Below are 24,166 nucleotides of genomic sequence, written 5' to 3'. Positions count from 1 at the left end.
AAAGAGACTACATGATTATATGATATAGAAAGTAAAATGTAACTGCACCCATTAATCATTATATCTTACAATTAAAACAAAAATTGAAACTCTCAAATTGATTAGAAATGAATGAGACTACATGATTATATATATAGAAAATAAAATGTAACTGCACCCATTAATGCCATAGACTCGTTATGTCTTACAATTAAAACCCCCCAAGTTGATTAGAAATGAATGATACTATGTGATTATATAGAAAATAAAATGTAACTGCATCCCTATATAAGTAAAAGAGAAGTACTAAAATGCTTCTGGTCGGGTCAATTTTAGAAAATAACCCGAAAGTAAAGCTGTCGGATTCGGGTCAAAATAAACCCGCGACGAATTAAATGGGTCATCGGATTATCAAAAAAAGAGGAAACTATAATAAATAAAAATCATAAATAGAAAACATCAATAAATTTCTCACCAACGATTCCTACTGATTAATACATTAACTGTCTCCATAAATGTTAACAAAATATTCTACATATGGCATACTGATTTCGAAAATATTATTCAGTCCTAAACTTTAGGAAACATATAAAGTTTAGTAATTATTTAGATTTATCGTATAAAATTTGCATTTATTATAAGCTTAACAATAAAATCTAAATCAAATCAACATTATTTGTTATACTAACTTACAAAAATATTCCGTAAATTAAGGATATTGAATTCGCAAAAGATAGAGATCTCAATCTTACTCCATCAGAAAGAAAAAAATATCCCAGGTTAACATTTTTTACAAATTATAATTTTTTTACAAATGTTCAAACCAGGCCTTTAAATTTGAAAACTCTATATATATTGTTTAATAAGATTTTTTTTATTTGAGCATATTTAAAATTTTAAAATTTTTAATATTTAAGATTTTTTTAAAGTTTAAATTATTATTAATATTGAAACTTTTAAAAATTCTGAAATTTTAAAAAGTTTTAAAATATTATAATGTAGGAAAGTAAAAAAAAATAATATTATTAGTAAATCAAATGATGCTTCAATTTTGAAAAATTATTGTAGAATAATCTCTGATTACCAAATTGTTCCAAAATTTTAGTCGACTATCGGACCAATCATAAACCAAGGGTCAACACCAATCATAAACCAAGGGTCAACACGTTTTCACCTAACTGTTAGTATTCTAATTGATTTCGAAAACACAAATATCGTTAATCATTAAAAACATATTTCCTTATATGACTATATTCAATATTAATACAAGATCAGTTACAAATTCAATAACTTAGTTTAAGTAATTACCTTAAAATCCGAAATTACTATTAATATTCTAAATATATTTATATAATTATTAGGAAATCACTTAAAACTCTGTTCAAGCCAAAACATATCTTTCTAGAAAAAATCAACTTACTAACCCTAAAAATCGACACTCATTCCTCACTATATAAAGCAATACATTTGGAATTCAGTTGTTTCATTCCAACTTTTCTATGTTTTTCTGAAGTTTTTATTTATGATTTATTGTTTATATATATTCATGTTCTTTTATCCTATGAAATATTTTTTATTTTATTTTACAGGAATATCAAAAACATTGTGAATCTATCAAACAAACTCATAGGTTCTTATGTGATACTGGTATGTACAAAATTTTATTCAATATCTTTCTAATTATGAAGCAGATTACTACTACAAACCAAATTATGAATTTGATTAATATATTTTTATTTTTTTGGATATATGAAGCATTATGAAAATTATCAAATTACTATCTCCTTATGTTCAGGTATATACATAACTTAACTTAGTATATGAACTATTTTACATTTTTGTAAATAATTTGACTTAATATAGAAATTATAATGTTTTATTTTCTGCAACTAATATTATTTACATATATTTAAATTTATATTTTAACCAAATCGATGATTTTATATGCACTACACGAAAACACGGCGTTTGGGACTACTTGTTGTGACTGAATTTATAGTCGCAAACTTTTGTGACTACTGTGTGACACTTTTGCGACGGACTAACGATGACGAATACAGTTGACGTAAAAGCGTCGCAAATTTACGACTACTAATTGTAGTCGCTAGCTCGTTGCTATTCTGCGACTACTTTGGGACATTTTATCGTGAAAAAATAGCTCGTCGCAAAATAATCGCAATTTATGACAAACCATAAACTGAAGATTAAGTCAGTAAAGTTAGTCGCAAAACTGTCTTCAAATCACGACGTTTTTGCCACTATTGTTTTGCTTTTGAATTTTATAGTCACAAATCAGTCGGTGACTATGTCGGTAAAAAACGTGCTAAATGTGGTAGTGTGAGTTTGTATTGAACTTTTGTGACCCTTTTATGAGTCTCAATTACGTGGTAAAACAGTGACAAATGCGTCGTTATTTGCGACACACTCTTTCTTTGTTGCAAAAGAATCGCAAAGCAGTCACTTATTGATGTCGGCAAAAAACGTGATAAATGTTTCAGTTTGCGTTTGTACTGAGCTGTTTGGAGCTTTAATTTGTCTCAATTATGTGGTTTTTAGTGACAAAGGAGTCCTTATTTGCGACTGTTTTGCCTAGAGTCGCAAAGTAGTCGCAAAATTTATACTATATATAACACATCATTCTCACCATTCCATTCATATCAATCTCATTCATTTCTAACTAGAGAGACGGAATAAAAAAAAATTAGTGAAAAAAAGATTTTTTTTTTTTTTAGAAGAGAAGAAAAAAAAAAAAGAGAGAAAGAAGATTTGTTGTTTTAGAAGAAAAGAAAAAAAAAAGCTATGTGGAATTCATCTCGAGAGTGGATGTATAATCGGATCGATGGAAGAACAAATAATATCTCTAAAGAATTTTTGGCGGGAGTTGAGCAGTTCATGAATTTCGCAAACAACCAGCCTATGGCACAAAACAGTGGAGGTAGGTTTTACTGTCCTTGCGTAAAATGTCAGAACGATGTTATTTTGCATGGTACGACAATATCTAATCATTTGCATAGTAAAGGATTTATGCCAAATTATTATGTATGGTCTGAACATGGTGAAGATTATGACGTGTTAGGGGTAGGAACTAGTAGTCATTATCCTAATACAAATTATACTAGTACTAGTAGTCAGCATGGTAGTCAACCTGGTAGTCAGCCAATTGGATTTGAGGGAAATGTATATGCTGAGATGGTGAATGATGCATTTCATGGTACCACGCCTTTTAATGAGTATCATGAGTATGAAAGTGGATATGATCATGGATATGATCATATCCATGAAGAACCCACTGAAGAGGCGAAACGGTTCTACGACATGTTAGATGCTGCAAATACTCCACTTTATGATGGATGTCATGAAGGTCATTCGCAACTATCATTGGCGTCTAGGTTCATGAACATCAAGGTTGATAATAATTTGTCTGAGGCATGCATGGACGATTGGGCTGAATTGTTTACGGAGGTTTTACCAGAGGGTAATCAAGCTACTGGTTCATACTACGAGACAGAGACTTTAGTTCGAAAGATAGGATTGCCATACCATACAATTGATGTATGTATAGAGAATTGTATGATATTTTGGAAAGAAGATGGGAATTTGGAGCATTGCAAGTTCTGTGGGAAGCCAAGGTACAAAAGTAGTGGGGGTAGAACTAGAATACCCTTCAGTCGTATGTGGTATCTACCTATTGCAGATAGATTGAAGAGGATGTACCAATCAGAGAAGACCGCATCATCAATGAGATGGCATGCTGAGCATGATTCAGAAGATGGAGTAATGTGTCATCCATCTGATGCGCCTGAATGGAAGAATTTCCAACATTTACATCCCACATTTGCGCAAGAGCCACGAAACGTTTACCTTGGGTTATGTACAGATGGTTTTAATCCATTTGGGGTCTCCAAAAATCATTCTTTGTGGCCTGTGATCTTAACTCCATACAACCTACCTCCAGATATGTGCATGAACAGCGAGTATTTATTTCTTACGATTCTGAACTCCGGACCAAACCACCCACGAGCCAGCCTTGATGTTTTCCTCCAACCATTAATCGATGAGTTAAAGGAGTTATGGTATAATGGGGTTGAGGCTTATGATATCTCACTAAATCAAAATTTCAACATGAAAGTTGTTCTTATGTGGACAATAAGCGATTTTCCAGCGTACGGTATGTTGTCGGGATGGACGACGCATGGAAGATTAGCATGTCCAATTTGTATGGATGACACTGGTGCTTTTCAATTACCAGCTGGGAGGAAAACATGTTGGTTTGACTGTCATAGGAGATTTCTTCCTACAAGTCATCCGATGCGGAAGAATAAAAATGACTTTCTGAAGGGAAAAGATTCATTGAATGACGAGCCACCAGCATCTCTGAGTAGTCAAGCTATCTATGAGCGTATAAGGAAAGCCAAAGCACCTAAAACATCTATTTGCGGTGGGAATGGTCACGAAAAGAAAGTTAAAGGCTACGGAAGATGGCATAATTGGCATAAAGAAAGCATATTATGGCAGTTACCGTACTGGGTCGATCTGAATTTAAGGCACAACCTGGATTTGATGCACGTCGAGAAAAATGTCTTTGATAACTTGATGTACACCACTATGAATGTAAAAGATAGATCGAAAGACAACGTGCAATCAAGATTGGATATTGCAAGATTTTGTTCCCGGCAAGATTTACATCTAGATGCTCAAGGGAGAGCCCCATTCCCTATTTGGAGATTGAAAACCAAAGCGAAAGAGGCTTTATTAAAATGGGTAAAAGAAGATGTTAGATTCCCAGACGGATATGTCGCAGATTTAGCTAGTTGTGCTGACATGAAAAATGGAAAGTTTTCGGGAATGAAGAGTCATGACTGCCATGTGTTTATGGAACGATTGCTTCCGTTCATATTTGCAGAGCTTTTACCGCGTAATGTCCACCTGGCGATTTCAGGTATATAAATTAAACATTTAATTTGGTTTAGTTGTTGATATTATATTTATATGTAACAACATAACATGTTATAACTTTGTAGGGATTGGAGCATTTTTCCGCGACCTATGTAGTAGAACATTGGAGCAATCCCGCCTCGAAATTCTGAAGGATAATATTGTCATGATCTTGTGTAATTTGGAGAAAATCTTCCCTCCTTCATTCTTTGATGTAATGGAGCACCTCCCTATTCACCTACCTTATGAAGCACAACTTGGTGGTCCTGTGCAATATAGGTGGATGTATCCTTTCGAAAGGTTTTTTAAACGTTTAAAAGGGAAAGCGAAGAACAAAAGATATCCAGCTGGCTCAATAGTTCAATCCTACTTGAATGATGAGATATCTTATTTCTCAGCACACTATTTCGCTTCACACATTTCTACAGCAAGGAGAAGAAGGTAAAACTTCAAATATGATTATTGAATTTTTCTATCAACTTCTAAAATTGTGAAAAAGTTTTACAAAATAAACTTTAACAGGTTAATTCGGCATGAAGAAGGTGAAGTACCTGTATATCCTATACCAGTACCAGATATATTCACTCAAGTTGGTCGTCCAGGCGGAAAAAGTAGTGAATTTTGGTTAACTGAAAAAGATTATAAATGTGCACACGCATATGTTCTGCGCAATTGTGATTATTTCCAGCAACATGAGAGGTATTTTTGATTTACCAAGTATATTTATAACCATATGTTCTTAGGTAAACTTTACAATATTTACTTTTTGTTGATAAAATACAGATTGTTGGAGGCGCAAATTCGATATGAATATCCAGAACTATCTGATGAAGATGTTAGGTCGAAAAGAGAAGAAGATTTCCATGAATGGATTAAGCAATATGTATGTTTTACTATCCACCAATTAATTATATCAACATGTTAAATATTGTGATCTAAAATTTTGTATATATATTTGGCACAGGTGCGTGGTGGTTTTGAAAGTTTTCCTCCATGGGTCCATGAAATCGTGGACGGTCCTGAAAATAAAGTTAAGTCTTGGCCTATATATTTTACAAGAGGTTATCTGTTTCACACAAAAGCTCACGGTCTCACTAAAAAAACAATGAATTATGGGGTATGTGTCCGAGGACAAACTTATTCCGATTCATCTGACGAGGACGATTTTTACGGGACCATTGAAAATATCATAGAGCTTACCTATCCAGGATTTTTGAATTTACGGGTCACACTTTTCTATTGTGAATGGTATGACTCTACAATTGACAAAGGCACTCGAATACGCGATGGAGGCATTGTTGACGTGTTGTCATCAAGGAGATACCGACATTATGAACCGTTTATATTAGGTAATGTTCTATTTTAAATATATATTTAAAGATATATATATACATCTAATTGGAGAACCATTTTTTATGTGTAGGTTCACAAGCTGAGCAAGTTTGTTATCTTTCATATCCTCACACTAAACGACCTCGAAAAATTTGGCTCAACGTTCTGAAAGTTAATCCAAGGCATGCTGTACAAGGGAACTTAAAACAAAAGGAGGTTGTTATATTGCAGCAAACAGTTGATGATGGAATGACAGATTCAATAGAGGAGATCATAGTTGACAGTTTCGTAGATGGTAATCATCCTAATGAAGAACTTGATTTTGAGATCAACGATGCTGAACAAGAAGACGAATTTCGTGGCAACTACTCGTCCTCGTCTTCGTCTTCAGATGAGGATGAAGATCAAGAAGATGAAAATGAGGAATATGAATAATTTTCATGTTTATTATTTGTTTATTTGTAATTTTATTGAAATCGCAAACACTAGTGTTATTATAAATTTATTGAAATTTCGATGATATTTTCTCTCTAATTTTATCAATATTTTATAGTCAGAAAAACGTCACAAATTGAGACTATAGTGCGACTCACGTTTTGCGACTGTTTTGTCACTAAAGTCGTCACAAATTGAGACTATACTGTTTTGTCACAAAGTCGTCACAAATTGAGACTATATTGTGACTGAACTCATGTTTTGCGACTGTTTTGTCACTAAAGTGATTGTGCATCTGTTTATTTCAGTCGCAATAGAGTCTTAAAGTACAACGGTTTAGCGAGTATCTCACATTAATTTTAGAATTTTACAAATTTGAGTACAAATAATGTCAACTTATACATTTTTACTTATATGTGACATCTAATTTTAACTAAATTTCTATAATCACATAAATAAAACACCAAATTAGACAATTATGTTTATATCCTCCAACACATGTATTAGGGTTACATGTGTTTTAATTAAGTTAGAGTAGTGATGGTTGTATATATTTACAAAAACATATAAAAATTGTTATGTTTGATATTTTATCAAAACTAAACTCTTAAAAGGAGAGTATACATGATCAAAGGGTCATGTCTAATATGTTTTTGGTTAAAAAATCTTAACACAAAATTAGACTAATATTGTTTTGTCACAAAGTCGTCACAAATTGAGACTATATTGTGACTGAACTCATGTTTTGCGACTGTTTTGTCACTAAAGTGATTGTGCATCTGTTTATTTCAGTCGCAATAGAGTCTTAAAGTACAACGGTTTAGCGAGTATCTCACATTAATTTTAGAATTTTACAAATTTGAGTACAAATAATGTCAACTTATACATTTTTACTTATATGTGACATCTAATTTTAACTAAATTTCTATAATCACATAAATAAAACACCAAATTAGACAATTATGTTTATATCCTCCAACACATGTATTAGGGTTACATGTGTTTTAATTAAGTTAGAGTAGTGATGGTTGTATATATTTACAAAAACATATAAAAATTGTTATGTTTGATATTTTATCAAAACTAAACTCTTAAAAGGAGAGTATACATGATCAAAGGGTCATGTCTAATATGTTTTTGGTTAAAAAATCTTAACACAAAATTAGACTAATATTGTTTTGTCACAAAGTCGTCACAAATTGAGACTATATTGTGACTGAACTCATGTTTTGCGACTGTTTTGTCACTAAAGTGATTGTGCATCTGTTTATTTCAGTCGCAATAGAGTCTTAAAGTACAACGGTTTAGCGAGTATCTCACATTAATTTTAGAATTTTACAAATTTGAGTACAAATAATGTCAACTTATACATTTTTACTTATATGTGACATCTAATTTTAACTAAATTTCTATAATCACATAAATAAAACACCAAATTAGACAATTATGTTTATATCCTCCAACACATGTATTAGGGTTACATGTGTTTTAATTAAGTTAGAGTAGTGATGGTTGTATATATTTACAAAAACATATAAAAATTGTTATGTTTGATATTTTATCAAAACTAAACTCTTAAAAGGAGAGTATACATGATCAAAGGGTCATGTCTAATATGTTTTTGGTTAAAAAATCTTAACACAAAAGTAGACTAATATTGTTTTGTCACAAAGTCGTCACAAATTGAGACTATATTGTGACTGAACTCATGTTTTGCGACTGTTTTGTCACTAAGTGTAATTTTTGTTTAATGTTTACGACAGTCACAAAGTAGTCTTAAATTACTACTACTTTCTTACGGATTTAAATTTCCCCAAATTTTAGTGAAAAATTTTAGCGGTAATTATTCCCCCCAGATTAATTATTCCCCCCATCATCAATTGAACACTCTTAGTTCTCTTAGGAAATAACGAAACCCTCATAATTTCCCGAAACCCTCTTTTTCTTTTCTCTCTGTCTTCTCGTTTTCTTCTGAAATTCCGACTTCTTCTCTGACTTCTTCTCCGACTTCTTCTCCGACTTCTGTTCCTATGAAATCCGGTGGTGGTCGTGGTTCTAAATCTGGTGGTGGTCGTGGTGCTAGATCTGGCGGTGGTGGTCGTGGATCTGGCGGCGTTGCGAGACGAAGTAGAGATGTCGCTTCGTCGTCTCACTCCTCTAACCCTTCCTCTCACAACGAAAATTCTTCACACTCCCAACAATCTCAACCGTCGCTTCCATCTCGGTATACGCAAGCTTCATTTCCCCAGTATCCTCGAGAAGCTTCTCCTCAGCCACAACAACCAGGCTTTCAACAACAGCTCCACTCCCAGATGCAGCAGCCACCACCACCGCATGCTCATGTTCCGGTGTATCAACAGGTGGCTCCTCAGAATCCGGGATACCAACAGCCGCTTCACAACGGTGGATATCAACCACCGCTTCACCATCCGGCTTATCCACCGCCGCTTCAGGATCTGGGGTTTCTGCCACCGAATCCTCAGAATCCGGTGTATCAACCGCCAGCTCCTCCGAATCTAGGATTCCAACCGCCGCCGCCTCCGAATCAGGACGGTCAAGAGCATCCACCACCGGCTCAGAATCAAGACTTCCAACAGCAACTGGATGAGTTGCTTGCACTTCCTGGTCGACAACATCTCCCGATATTGAGTCCGCATTCCATCCCCGACACTCAAAGCATATGGTAAAATATTTTTTTCTTTTATTTTATCATTTGATTATTTCTTACGATAAATAAGTAAAATATTTATCATTTGATTATCATTTTATCATTTGGTAAAATATTTTTTTCTTTTATTTTATAATTTGATTATCGCATTGCTCCCATTTGAAAAACGCTTTGTGTGTTGTGTAGTTTAGATAAAATAAGTAGATTATTGTTTGGTTCAGTTTCTTATTGTTTTCAAAGTTTTGTAACTTTTCTTAGTTGTTTTCAAAGTTTCTAAATTGTTTTCAAAGTTTGTTGTGTTGTGTTGTATTGTGTTGTGAAGTTTAGTTACATGTCCAATTTGATTATTGTGTTGTGATCCATTCGCTTATATTTTATAACTTAACACTCTCATATTTATGTAACAGGTTTGGACGAGACAAAGGAAAGCTATCTCGTGTTATTTCTGGGATTTTAAGGAGAAAGTTCGATGGTCCATACTTCAGCTGGAAGGTTACGCCATTACACATACGGGAGAGATATTTTAGATCCTTTGCGGTAATGAGTTTCTTTTTAGAAACAGTTTCTTTTTTTACTAAACTAAGTTAATGAGTTTGTCTTTTGTTTACTTACTTGACACTTACTTTTACATTTTTTTACTGTGTAGAGGAAATACAATTGGGATGTTGCGATTACGGAGCTTGTGCGAGAAGGATTTGTGAAGATAGCGAAAAACAGAATGAAAGGAATTGTAAGTCAAGCAAAGACATATGATGAGCCACCGATTTGGATCAATCCTACACTTTGGTTACAAATGTGGGAGCATTGGGACACACCCGAAGCTAAGGAGAAGAGCTCTAATGCATCCCAAGCCCGTAATTCTGATCGTGACGGTCTTGGAATCCACAAACATCTATCCGGCCAGAAATCTTACTTGCGAATTCAACAAGAGTTGGTAAATGCTCTAAACTAACTCTAATTATTTCATTTAAATAGTTTAGTATCCACAATTAACATTCTTTCTATCCATTGTAGGAAGAAAAGTTGGGACGTCCTGTCTCGCTTGGAGAGGTGTTTGTCGCAACACATACAAAGGCAGATGGAAGTTTTGTTGATCAGAAGGCCAAACAAGTTGTGGAGACATATGAGAAGAACATAGAGGAGGTAATGTCTCAAATGGAGTCTGATGTTACAGACCACTCCTCGCCAGATTCTCCTCATGCAACCGTCCTCCCCATTCAAGAAAAAGATGACATTTTCTTAAAGGTAATTTCCAGTACAATTGTATTTGTTGTGCCTATGATAATTGTCTTATTTTGCTAAGCTAAGTATCTGATTTTGATTGATGCTTAAGAATCCTTGATATTGATATACTTTTGATTGATGCTTGAGAATACTCGATGTTGATTATCTGGGTTGATATTATATTTCTATCTGGGTTTGTGTGATATTTCTGTTTGTTATGTTTGTTTTGTCAATGATCATCTCTTCTTTTGTCTTAGTGTACTGTAACGAATGCCAAGGGAACCCCCTTTGGACTTGGAAGTCTCTCGGAGATAATCACCAAAGGGAAAAGAAAGGCTACTTATCCAAGCTCTAGTCCAGATTCGCTGTTAGAGATTCAAGAACAACTCCAGGTTGCTCGTCGTAAGCTCGCTGAGCAAGATGAAGAAAATGCTCGACGTGCCAGAGAAGATGCTAGACGTGATCAGGAGCATCGTGACGCTCAAAACCGCATTGCAACCTTGGAGATGCTCGTATCCTACTTGAAGACTAGTGATCCGGGGTTTGCAGAATTCTTGTCTACTCAACCACCAGCCAATGCGCCATTAACCACAGCAGCAGCAGCAACCAACATCACTCCAGCCACTGCGACCAATGTCAACCAACCTGCAACAACCACTTCAGGAACTAGTTCACCATCGACTGCGACTGCACCAACCACTTCACCTGCGACTGCACCAACCACTTCACCAACCACTTCACCTTTGTCAGTATCATCCTCTCATGCTTAACAAACTAATTCTATCTCTCTTAAGCCTCTATAACTATTTTTTGGATTGTGTAGTAGTGTTTCTAGATCCTTAGCCTACTAAAACTATGACTAATATATGATCTAGAATGATTTGTATGTTTTTTGTTAAGATCATTCAAATCAGGATTTTAATTTAAATTCAGGTTTTTTTTTCAAAATTTATTGTATACTGTCCCAAATTACTAGGTATATTTTCACTGATTTGCGACCATTTATAATTTAAATAAACACAAACAAAGTACCAAATTCGTTGTTTATATGTCACGATTTTGGGACTAAACAAAATTAGTCTTCAGTCCGTCACAAACAATTCTGACTCCTTTGCGACTACCTTGTGACGAAACAGCGACTACTTTAGGACCAAATTTCAGATTTTTAAAGTTTACTGTGGTATTAAGTCAGTCTTCCAAACGTAGCTAATTTGTGACTACCATGTCGTCTGAAAGAAGTCGTCTATTACGACTGCCAAGGCGAGTCACTATACCGTCGTTAATTACGACGATATATTCCGGTCTGTCCGTAGTCGCCAATTACGACTGCGCCAGTGAGTGACTATAGAGTCGTTCATTACGACGGCAGGTTTCGGTCTGTGTGTAGTCGCTAATTAACGACCACAATCCTTGTCTCGAATGCGTCGCAAATAAGGGACTGGTTTGCGACCAAAAAAATTTGCGACCAAATATTTGCGACCAAATATAACAGTCCTTCAATTGTCGCACATACCGACTTAGCGACTGATTTGAGACGATTCCGGTAGTCCCAAACGCCGTGTTTTCGTGTAGTGATGTGAACACAAAGTTCTATCATTTCCCTTTTAGTTATGTTAATTACAATGCAACAATAATGAAATCATATACATTTTAATATCAAAACTTATTTTCGAATTTATAAGAATTTATTTTTTATCTTAGAATTTATCAATTACTGTTATTTTAAAACCTGTAATAATAATATGTATCTAAAGATCCTAAATATTTAGAAAATTTCATAATATTAATTAATCAATTTTTCTTATTCGGATGCTGAGTACAGTAATTATTTATATATATTTTTGTAAACAAGAAATAAAATCGACAATTTAAGCAAAACTCGTCAACATAAAAAATAAAATTGAATTATCTATTCATTTGTGTTGTTAGAAGTTAAAACAGAAATTAAAACTCCCAAATTGATTAGAGATGAATAAGATTACGTGATTATATAGAAAATAAATGTAACTACAATTGAAACAGAAATTGAAACCCCCAAATTGATTAGAAAATAAAAACCAACAAATACTTTAAATTTAGATCACATTTCCATAAGTGCATCATCAAGACATCAACACATCCGTAACCAGAAACATCTCCATTATTACATTGCGCGAGCTAACATCAGAATGAGAAACCAGAGCAAAACCTCTGCTTCTCCCAAAGCTTCTGATTTCACATAGTTTCGTCAACCTTAAAATTCCGATAGAATCCATAGCATAAACCCTCATTCCCACTCCTCGCACAAGGTTTCACTTTTTTCCTAAAATAAGTCCCCGTCTCCCGTCCCCGACATGAATGAGTAGTAAGGACAAGCATGTCCGAAGTTGTGAAGATGTTTGAAGGTGAAACTGAGATAGAGTCGACCATTTTAGACTGTGTACAGTGCTGACTTGCCGTTTAAGCCATCATCTTTTCTTGTCACTATGACGTGTCGATTACGTTATCCTCTGAACTTCGTTATGATCTATGCCCATGCATTCCTGAATCCATTGTTTTCACTGGAAAATAGCTAAAACTCTTTGATATTCTCTACACGAGGGAGTCTAAAAGTCTAAAGTTATCGTTGTGGTCTAATTAAAGTTTAGAATCTCATATCGCTGCGAACGTGTGATACTTGGAAAGTTTGTCTTATAACAGATAAATTAAATTGAGATCCAAAAATTCCCTTATAACAAAGTTGACTTTGAATCTTCACCGCGTTTACTTTGAATCTTCGTCCTGGGAACATACTTTAAATGCGTTCTTCTTTTATTTATTTTGGACATCACTTTAATAAATGCTTTATCTTGGTAGTACTGTATAAGATGGGGTGATGTCCTCGACATCACTTTAATATGCTTTATGTGTTTACCATTTGCTTTTCGACATAGCTTTAAAATTAATTTGGAAAGTAACACATACAAAAAAAAAGAAACATCAGTATCATTCCTCGTTTTCAAATAAGAAACATCCACTATTTATGAACATCACTATTCACTCCTATCAACTCGACATTAACGTTTCTTTTCGACTTTTCGTCAATATATAGGTTCAAATGGTAACAACGGATTTGATTGTGCGGGACAAACGATTTGATAGTGCGATATGGTTGAACTGCGGTACGTGCGGGACAAATGTATTTGCGGGACAAGTGCGGTTAATGCAAAATAAACGGTACATAATAATGTTTGATTGGTAAAAACTACTTGTGGTGCGGATTTCATATTATTGTATTAATAATTAGTATAATTATATATTATAAATACAAATTCTAAATAAAGATTATAAGCAAACATATTATAAATTAAATTATTTTTTTATTGTTATTATTTATAAACTTTTAAAACCAAAAAAAATATTAAATTAATCATGAAGAAATACATTGTATTAAACATAAATTTTTGTTTCTTGAGTAAACTATTATTTCTTTTTCAAAATTTTAAATCTAATTAAAATAGATATTATACTTTTTGAATTATATAATTTAATCATATATTTTGATTAAAACTGACTACAGTTTTTTTATTGTCTATAAATCTATTTTATATTAAATGATTATTTTATAATTTGTGGAGAAATAATGTATTTTTTGACAAAAAAGTAATTTATTTATGAGAACTTTTAAAAATTTTAAAATTGAAAAAAAGTTTAACATAGAATTATAATTAAAATAGGAGTATATTAACATTATTGCATTCATTAAGGCCTTGAATGTTTACTAGATTTTAAGTAGTTTTTGGATTCTGATTCTTTGAAAATCTATTTTTTTACCATTCAAGATTTTAAAAAAATAGATTCCCTTGAATTTAGAGAAACTAGTTTTTGGGTGGTTTCTTGCAATTTCAAAGAGAAACTAAAAACCATAATTTGTGGTTTTTGTAAAAAATAATTATTTTCAACGAGAACATTTTTAATTTTTGAGTTTTTGATTTTTGATTTATTAATTTTAAATTCAATAGCAAAAACTAAAAATTAAGAAATCAGAAACCAAAATTCAAAATCTAAAATCTAAAAACCAAAAACCATCTAAAAACTAATTACCATTCATGGCCTAAATAAATAACCAAAAAAATAAATAAAAAATTTGTTCCATCATATGCGTTATTACTTATTAGAAAACCGCTAGGTATCTGGTTGTGTGGTCCATTGATTACTACTCCTCCTACAAAAACGCCAACTGTTTTTTTTTTACTTTTTATGAAAAACTCAAATTACTAAGTAAGTGTGTGATTGGTGACTTGGTACAGATTTCCTAAAAAATAATTGAAATACGCACTTAAAAAGGGGTTTCATTCACGGCCTATATCTCTACTCTCTCTAGTCACCGACAACCCATGAGGACCCTAGCTAATAGATAAATTGATGTTATATAAGTAACTGTTTTTTGGCTTGTTGATGATAGATTTTTCATTAACTAAACAAATACACATACAAAAAATCAGTACTACATACACAGTTTCTACCGAGATATGTCGATCGCCTTCTCAAGTTTTCTTCTGTTCTTCACCATCAGCACAAGTTCCCTCACAAATATAACAGTGGCCTCTTCCCAAGCTCTTCCTCCAGATGAATGTACAAGAAGAATCGCCATTTTGGAAAATTCTTACAAAACATAGTCATCTGTAATCGATCAGTACATATAAATAATTTGTATACACAATCGATTTGTTTGTTGTTATATTGATGTAGTGAATGCTCTAAAGGAGATAGCTATTACACTTGGACTCACGAGACGGTTGAACCTAAGCAACGGATACCCTTGTCCTAAAGGAAAACTGATGACCATACCAGAAATTGAGTTTGTTCCGGAGATGAACAACACCATTGTTTGTGATTGTAACAACGCCACATGTCATATTACAGAAATGTGAGTGTTATTCTTTAGTCTTTTCTTCGTTTAGTCTTTCTTCTCTTCTATCTTAATATATAATAATAAAAAAATTATAAAAACAGAGATCTGAAGACCATGAGTCTTCCTGGCAAACTTCCACCTCAGTTAGTCAAGCTTCGATATCTCCGGAGAATGTAAGTTCACATTTATATTGATTAGTTAATTCGATGTTTTTTTCAATTTGCAAGACATGGTTACAATACATGTTAAGAAAACAAAGGGCTTCTTTTTCAAAAAGGAAAAAAAAAACAAAGGGCTATATAAATTGCAGGAATTATAAACAGCAAACGCAAAAACGAAATGGAAGTGGAATGGAAAAAGTAACAAACAAAATCTGAAATAATTGAATGGAAACGTATGTTTGATTTTAGAGAATAGAAATTATCTGAGCTTTTCTTTTTTTGTTATTTAAATTGTGACAGTAATAACGTGTAAATGCAAACCCAAACGTACACTTTTGATCGTAGAATACTAGAATATATATATATAAAAAATCGGAGGTACCTTTCGGGCTACATTAATATTTGTCTCTTCACTGCAAACTGAGATATCATGTTGTGCTATTGGTTGGGCTTTATCATTTTTCAACGGCAAAACAATTTTAAAAATTGCAGTTTCAATATTACACCAATCCAGCTTTAGCTATTTTTAAGAGCTGTAGAAAATAGAATTTCTATCTTCTTAATTATATTTATCCAATAATTTTAATAAAGCATTTAGTTATTGTATCATATCATTACGTTGTACTTTAAACATAAAGACATATATATATATATATATATATATATATATATTTTCATACTTTCACTAATATAAATAAAATATATTTTTCACGTGGATTGACTAAGGTACACTATACTTTTTTGTGATATTATGTTAGTTTATGACTTGGTATTGAGTAAAATAGTATGTTACCAGTTACTAACGACCTATAGACAGATGCGCGGACTGAACATTTTATTTGAAGTAAATTTGAAATAATTTTGTTTGTTATTTGGTTATTCATAATTTTTTTAAACATCATTTTTTTTTTTTGCTTTACTTTTTGTTGTCACCCAAAAAAACTGTATAAAATCAGATTATATTTATGATACTACTGGACTAGTGTAAAAAAAATTAGAAATATCCATTTGGTTAACAAGTAAGATTTGGTTAAACAAGTATATCAGAAAAAATTCTTACTTGTTTAACCAAATGGATATTTCTAAGTTTTGTTTTTTTGCAAGAAATTTAATAAACTAATATATTGTCTACTCTAATAAAATAATCTAAATTAGCCTTAATTATACTTCCTCTGTTTCATAATATAAGATGTCTAGAGAAGTTTTTTTGTTTCATAATATAAGATGTTTTCAAGTTTCTAGATAACTTTTAGATTAGTTTAATACTTTATATTATGCAGTATTGTTTGTGATTGATTAAACTTTTTTAAAGTGGTCATTTTTTAATCTGCGTGATTTACTCAAAACATCTTATATTTTGAAACGGATGTAGTATCTTTTTTTTTTTTGTAGTATTTCTAATGGGATTTGCTCTTGTTTGCACTTTGCAGAGACTTGTGTCGAAACTACCTTTCGGGAACAATCCCAATGGAGTGGGCTTCAATGCAATACCTCACTTATATGTTAGCTAGCTCTCTCTATTCTCTCTCTCCGCTGCTTCATTCTCATGATCTGCGAGAAACATTGATTTTTTCTCACAGCTCGCTTTGTGCAAATCGTTTGTCTGGGCAATTACCAATTGGTTTACAAAACTTCAAGAATCTGACATTCCTGTACGTCTCAAAATATTATCCCCCCCCCCCCCCAACTTGTATAAATGTATCTTTAATAACATTATAATCTTTAAAATGGTCAGAGGGATTGAAGCAAACCAGTTCTCTGGTCCAATTCCTGAGGAGCTTGGTTACTTAACCAACCTAAAAGGATTGTAAGAGCTTTTGCCTTTTAACCATTTTTGGTAAACAATATTAATCTCTAGTACTTTTTTACTTGTTATCTTTTCTGAAACTGGGTTTTGCAGGGAACTTGCGTCCAATCAGTTTACAGGAAGCCTTCCTACATCTTTCGCTAAACTAGTTAACCTTGAGAAATTGTAAATTGTTGCTCTACTTAGCTATGAAACAGTTTTCAAAAGGCTTTTTGCCTTTTTAAATGGAAATGCTCTTCTAAAATAATTAGTCTTGAAGATGATTAACACATGAATACATGTTGAATAGGATTTTTGCTTTGAGAGTGTTCCTCACTGTAGGTATGGTACTTAAGGATGTGAAGAGATAGTCCAGAAGATAAGTTTAACAAATCTCTAAACTAGTTCTGTTTGTTTTCATTATGCAGTAGGATATCTGACAATAACTTTACTGGCACCATCCCAGAATATATCGGCAACTGGTCTCGTCTTCAAAGGCTGTAAGATTGTCCATCATCACTATTTCTAATTAGTCTCCTATATAGTTTGTGTTTCTGTGTCATTCTAACATGTGTTGTCGGTTATGATTTACAGAGATATATACGCATGTGGACTGAAAGGACCTATTCCTGATGCAGTGGCCCGCCTAGAAAATCTTACTGAACTGTAATGAACTATTTTCAATATAGATTACCAAAACTAACATTGAAATTAGACTGACGTTTCGAGCAATATGCAGGAGCATTAGTGATACGACTGGGATAAACTCGTTTCCAAAACTACCTAACAAACTCAAACATCTGTATGTTTTTTTTACCTATGAAGCTTTATGTGTCTCGTCTTGAGGCTTGATTTCATCTGAGCGAGGATGTTAAACTTAAACTCCTCCGTTACAGGATTTTGAGGAATGTGAATTTGTCTGGTCCAATACCTCCTTACATATGGGATATGACAACTCTAAAGACTCTGTAAGTTTCCTTGATTACATTTTAATAAAAGTGTTTGTAACTTTGAAACATATATCAAAACTAGCTTTTTTTTTTATTAAAAAAAAAACTTGTTTAAGTTTACTTGCGGAGTAGTTTTGCGTAGGACTAAATGTGTATAGTGTACATTTTATTTTGGTGAGAAGTGTGTATACTGTATAGTGTACTGTGTATATACAACATTGGTTTGGGGCCCCATTTTATGAGCTTAGTACTTTTTTGTATGTGGCATCAAGCCATCAATAGAGAAAGATAACCTGTTGTGAGAGTTATGAGAAAAATATATTTATGAATGTTTGCAAAATCTATACATTAATAAGAATTCAACAATTAACGTTTCTATCAAAAAAAATTCATTTATTGTTATTAGACGTGGTTTGCTGCAGTGATTTATCGTTTAACAAATTGACTGGTGAAATTCAACTACAAAACCTTCCAAAAAACATGTAAGTGCTATAATCTTTGTCTTTGGAGACCTTTAAATGTTAACACGTACAACAGAATTACTCTGTATGATTTATTTACCGTTTAACATGTTCTTTTAGCTATTTGACTGGCAATTTACTTTCTGGAAACATTGAATCTGGTGCTTTACCCAACAGAAAATCTTATATGTACGTTTCAGGCCTTAAATTGTTTTTTTTTTTTTACAAAACAAGCCTTAAATTGTTTTGTACGTAAGGCATGAGAGTTTTCTGCCATGCATGTCAACGAATATATCTTCTTGTCGGTTTTTCTATGTTTGGTGAATATTCACAGCGATCTCTCTTATAACAATTTCTCATGGTCGTCTAACTGCCAGGAGAGGTACGTACGTGCATGAAATTATGGTAGTAGTGATAGTGTTTTCTATATATTTCTTTATGCTCTCACTTTCTGTTGAATGATCAGTAACATTATCAAATACCGGAGCTCATATTTGAAGAACAATTTGTAAGTACTACACTCTTCTGCTCAACTAATTCAATACTATCTGGGGATTATCCTCATGATCTGCACGTCGATCTGCTCTCTCCCTCGTATATTATGCGTTTTGCTTGAAAAATGGACCCTACAATTTGACACTTCATTTTATGGAGATTCGGTTTTTAGACAAAGAACTATACACTCATCTCGGTAGGTGTATATTTGATGTCTATGTTCAGGTGAAACGCAAACATATACTGAATATATAATTGCACTTTTTGTAATCATATTTGAAATTTATTAAGGTTCATGGAATTGGAAGTGACATTATTTTATGTGATCTCACTTGTTAGGGAAAATTGTTCTTGAGGGACTTTAACATCAAAGAGGCGGCTAACGACACTCTGAAGCCTGTTGTGAGAAGTATGAATGTCAATGTGACAGATCATATGTTAGAGATTCGGTTTTATTGGGCAGGGAAAGGGACAACCCTCATTCCTGAAAGAGGAAATTATGGTCCTCTTATCTCTGCTATCTCCTTGTGTCATCACAGTAAGTACCATTTCCCTCAAACTCCAGTTTACTTAACAATCTCAATTCTCTGCTTCAGCGACCTTACTTATTAATGATAATATTTAACTTTCAAAATTTCAGGTCTCGAGCCACGTTGTGGAGGTCCAAATCCAAAAAAAAACTACTTAAAATTTAAAAATATCTTTCAATAATTGGTATATAAAAAAAAAAAAATAGATATTTACACTTTAGGTGGGTCTCCTTTGCAGCGGAGAAAATAAAACATCACATGAACAACCTCCTAATTTGGGGGGCTTCGGGTCCCTTGGTAGCAATCATTCTCTTGGCTTTGGGAATATATGCTAGGAGAAAATGGAAAAGAGCCAATGAAAAAAGAGAAAGAGGTACAGTATGAAGGGTTAAGTGTATGAATCCATTTCTCTGGTACAACATGACCAATTCGTTTTAGCATTAACTAGTTATTTTCTATTTGGAACTATATATGATCATATAGATATGAGAGCCCACGGTCTACAAACGGTTTGCTTTACTTGGAGGCAACTGCAAGCTACAACAAACAATTTTAATGAAGCCAACAAACTTGGAGAAGGAGGTTTCGGATCCGTATACAAAGTGAGATGCCAAGTTCTTCACAAACGTAGATACCGGCGTCAGTATGGTTGTTTTGGGTGTCTGATATATATGAGAAATTTAATGCAGGGAGAGCTGTTAGATGGAACTATCATAGCAGTCAAACAACTTTCTTCCAAGTCATGCCAAGGAAACCGAGAATTTGTGAATGAGATAGGAATGATCTCAGGTCTGAATCATCCAAACCTTGTCAAGCTTTACGGTTGCTGTGTCGACAAGAATCAATTACTGCTCGTATATGAATACATGGAAAATAACTCCCTTGCTCTTGCCTTGTTTGGTAATTTAAATTCATGCAGATTTTTCTTACATTTTAAGTCTAATTAAAGTGTAAATCTTATTTATTACTTGCAAAGTGATATAGCATTCCTCTTTTGTTTACATCCCATTGTCAGGAAAGAACTTCTTGAAACTAGATTGGGGAGCAAGACAAAAAATCTGTGTGAGGATCGCAAGAGGGCTTGAATTCCTCCACGAAGGATCGACGATCAGAATGGTTCATCGTGACATAAAAACAACTAATGTCCTTCTAGACGCCGGCCTTAATGCAAAAATATCTGATTTTGGATTGGCTAGGCTGCATGAATCAGAACACAGTCACATTAGCACCAAAATTGCATGAACCATGTAAGTATATATAGAACGTAAAGTCTAAAACCGCAATGATTGGTGGCTAAAGAAATATCTCATTCTTGGTTTCTTTAATGCTGCAGTGGATATATGGCTCCAGAATACGCATTATGGGGTCAACTGACAGAGAAAGCAGACGTGTACAGCTTCGGTGTTGTGGCGATGGAAATTGTTACTGGAAAGAGTAATACGAAACAGAAGGGAAGTGTTGATCACGTCTCGCTTATCAATTGGGTAACCCTGGAGCATTTTTTTCTCCTTAGCCCATTATGTATATCTGTTTCCATAAGTTAACTTCATCAACCCCTTGTTGTTATATCAAATCACAGGCACTAACGCTGCAACAGACAAGGGATATAATGGAGATCATAGATCCTATACTCGAAGGTGAGTTCAACAGAAACGAAGCCGTAAGAATGATCAAAGTTGCTCTCATTTGCACAAACTCATCTCCTTCCTTGAGGCCAGCAATGTCAGATGCTGTTAAAATGCTTGAGGGAGAGATCAAAATCAAACAGGTTATGTCAGATCCTGGTTTATATGGACACAACTGGAGCTTCTCAAAGCTGAGCGACCTTGATAAACATGGTAGCTCGAGCACGTCTGGTGTGACGACCGACCAAACAACAACAACAATAAAATCCTCTGTTTCTGATCTCTACCCATTATACCCACAATCCGTGATCCAGACTCCAACCGTAGAATTACCATCCTCGTCACAGTAAAATTAAAAGCTGTACATGTCTTGTCTCTTATCACTTCAGAGGCTTGTGAGGCTATCCTGAAGTTATAGTTCCTTTTATCATTAAAGTTGTGTGAAACTTTACTATAGTTAAGCTAAATTAATGTATATCCAAAAGAAAAAGTATATATCTCTTATGAATGTTTGTTAAACTCGAATCATATAATTTTAATAAAAGTTTCTAGTCCTTGCTGAATCAAAATCCCTTTCTTTTCACTTTGGTTGAACATTTTTCCTAACTCATTTTCATTGGATTGACTCGGATGACATAAAATGGACATGAAAGACAGAAATATAGTAACTCTATGATCATTTAACCAATTGTAGGGTTTATTGTTTACATAAATGACGTAGAAACAAATTTCTTCATTAATTATATATCATCTTCTTCTTAACACTTTTCTCTTGGAAAAAAAAAACGAGTACTGTAATGACTTGCGTTTCAAGCCATCGTCGTTGTCTTCTGATTAGTCTCGATTAAGATCATCCTCTGAATCTGCTTATGATGTGTACACAAGCCCATTCTTGTTGCTAGATAGTAAAGCGAACTAATTAGAATAATTCTTGGCGTTCACCTCTCTTATTCACCTCCACGAATCAAAATGTCATGTCATCATATTTAAAAGATAAATTAAAATAAAATAAAAAGAAAAAAAAACTTAAAAAACAAATATTATAAATTTTTATTAAAGAAATTATGTAGGTTTTGGGTTTAAAAATAGCTAGGGGTTAGGAAATTAAACAAACAAAAATAATTAATATTATCTAAATAAAACAGTTAAACAAATCAATTTTAAAATCATGAATCCTAACATTATTTATAATTTTATAATTATAACATCTTAACTCTAACCACTCTTTTATCAAAGCAAAAAATGCTAGTTATATCTACGCTAATGTTCTTGTGGTGGGCTACAACATTATGCATGTGCAGCTCTATAGAAGTGTGAAATTAAGGCTATCTCACAGCGTTCGTGCTTGTAATTGGAACGGGTCGTAATTTAGACCTTTTCATTTTTTTATTGCCAAAAAAAAAAGAAAAAAATCTTACGTACGAAGCTCCACATGCGCTATTGAATTGCACTTTACTACAATAACATTTGACAATGCCTTTATTGCCATGCGTTTACTTAGAAAACTAGAGTCTTTAATACCTTTTTCTTTTGCAATTTTTTTCTTTTGTCGTCGTTTATAGTTCACACGATAGATTCAAACCCAAATGACAAGGCGAGAACAATATTTCAAATTTTTTAAACTACATGTGGTCCTTCTATCATTAATTAGATTGCCGACGTTGATTATATGAAAACATGTTATTATATAGCGACAGTTACTTTGTCATCTAAATCCTTTAACCCATCTTCATTTTTTTAAATAGCAACGGACGAGATTTCTTGCCGTCATTGGCTATCACTATTTTAGAATTTATTGTCATCACTCATCATGCCAATAATTACGGTAAGTTGAACGCCTCCGGGAGTGGGGGGATATGAACTGGTCATGCAATAATGCACGTTGTTTTGAGGCCTTTTTCAAAAAAATTACTAGAGGATCGAGAATATTTCGTCTTCGTCCGGACCTCAGTGTTAACGGAGTCGTCGTCGTCGTCATCAACAACTTTAGGGGACAAGAAACATCACGCATTCATGAACTTGGACATCAAAACGAATTTTGGTCAATTATTATATATCTCTACTATTTAGTTACTCTACGACTTTATCAGTTATCCCTAGAATCAAAAGAAAAATATGTTCATTTTTATAAATAAATAAATAAAGGATCGGCAAAATCATCCTCTAGATTTTCATTTCTTGCAATTATATCTTCCATTATACGCAGTGTGGGAGCGAGAATAATGGATTATGAGAGTCATATACAGTAGAATTTCTATAAATTAATACTCGGTAAATTAATAACTTCTATAAATTAATAAATTTCTCCGATTCCAAGTTGGAACTAGTGTAATTTTGGACACTATTCGATAATACAATAAAATAATAATTTTTTTGAAAATCCTTTGTAAATATATGGTCTCATCAATAATATAAATTAATAATTATATAGAATTATCCAAATATATGTATATATCGACACATTAATTTTTAGATTGTTATTTTCATTGTAATTTATTTTATAAAAATATTAGTTATAACCATTAAATCTTATTTTTAATGTTTTTTTACCAAATTAGGAAAGTCTTTCTATAAATTAATAATTATTAATTTATCGAGAAATTAAAACCTCTATAAATTAATAAATTTTTTTGGTCCTAATATTATTAATTTATAGAGGTTTTACTGTATTGCTAATATGTAAAAATTATGGGAGTTTTTATTTAAAACTTA

The 24,166-nt window shown here is 33.0% G+C and overlaps 2 protein-coding genes and 1 pseudogene across 3 annotated transcripts; all 3 read left to right on the top strand.

The window, feature by feature from the left end:
- Positions 1–1,932: 1,932 nt before the first annotated feature.
- LOC147928183 (uncharacterized) lies at positions 1,933–6,780 on the top strand. The gene is made up of 6 exons (XM_087484770.1): positions 1,933–4,918; positions 5,001–5,355; positions 5,437–5,613; positions 5,698–5,797; positions 5,879–6,263; positions 6,338–6,780. Exons 1-6 carry the CDS (start codon positions 2,779–2,781, stop codon positions 6,679–6,681), a joined length of 3,501 nt encoding a protein of 1,166 aa, XP_087340896.1. The 5' UTR covers positions 1,933–2,778; the 3' UTR covers positions 6,682–6,780.
- A 1,799-nt stretch (positions 6,781–8,579) lies between these two features.
- On the top strand, positions 8,580–11,521 carry LOC147928182 (uncharacterized). The gene is made up of 5 exons (XM_087484780.1): positions 8,580–9,364; positions 9,757–9,886; positions 9,996–10,283; positions 10,364–10,594; positions 10,831–11,521. The coding sequence occupies exons 1-5, from the start codon at positions 8,712–8,714 to the stop codon at positions 11,341–11,343; spliced, it is 1,815 nt and encodes a 604-aa protein (XP_087340906.1). The 5' UTR covers positions 8,580–8,711; the 3' UTR covers positions 11,344–11,521.
- Positions 11,522–14,837: 3,316 nt separating this feature from the next.
- LOC104741559 (putative LRR receptor-like serine/threonine-protein kinase At1g29720) lies at positions 14,838–22,017 on the top strand (annotated as a pseudogene). Its single transcript, XR_015580794.1, has 24 exons — positions 14,838–15,166; positions 15,284–15,461; positions 15,548–15,619; positions 17,038–17,109; positions 17,188–17,259; positions 17,343–17,414; positions 17,508–17,579; positions 17,822–17,893; positions 17,988–18,059; positions 18,133–18,195; positions 18,290–18,361; positions 18,766–18,825; positions 18,925–18,993; positions 19,139–19,186; positions 19,271–19,307; positions 19,340–19,524; positions 19,639–19,837; positions 19,940–19,960; positions 20,068–20,202; positions 20,313–20,431; positions 20,519–20,729; positions 20,845–21,076; positions 21,163–21,313; positions 21,409–22,017. The product of XR_015580794.1 is annotated as a putative LRR receptor-like serine/threonine-protein kinase At1g29720 (transcript).
- The last annotated feature ends 2,149 nt before the right edge of the window (positions 22,018–24,166 follow it).

The sequence above is a fragment of the Camelina sativa genome, chromosome 14, assembly GCF_030686135.1.
Source record: "Camelina sativa cultivar CO46 ecotype springtype chromosome 14, ASM3068613v1".
Classification (NCBI taxonomy): domain Eukaryota; kingdom Viridiplantae; phylum Streptophyta; class Magnoliopsida; order Brassicales; family Brassicaceae; genus Camelina; species Camelina sativa.
This window is presented reverse-complemented; position numbering and strand designations above follow the sequence as displayed.

Bases quoted from the DNA above. Each gene is read 5' to 3' on its own strand.
- LOC147928183 (XM_087484770.1), top strand. From the start codon at position 2,779: ATGTGGAATTCATCTCGAGAGTGGATGTATAATCGGATCGATGGAAGA. The intron at 5,798-5,878 runs GTATGTTTTACT...TATTTGGCACAG, and splicing joins ATGAATGGATTAAGCAATAT to GTGCGTGGTGGTTTTGAAAG. The intron at 6,264-6,337 runs GTAATGTTCTAT...TTTTATGTGTAG, and splicing joins TTATGAACCGTTTATATTAG to GTTCACAAGCTGAGCAAGTT.
- LOC147928182 (XM_087484780.1), top strand. From the start codon at position 8,712: ATGAAATCCGGTGGTGGTCGTGGTTCTAAATCTGGTGGTGGTCGTGGT. The intron at 9,365-9,756 runs GTAAAATATTTT...TTTATGTAACAG, and splicing joins CCCGACACTCAAAGCATATG to GTTTGGACGAGACAAAGGAA. The intron at 10,595-10,830 runs GTAATTTCCAGT...CTTTTGTCTTAG, and splicing joins AAGATGACATTTTCTTAAAG to TGTACTGTAACGAATGCCAA.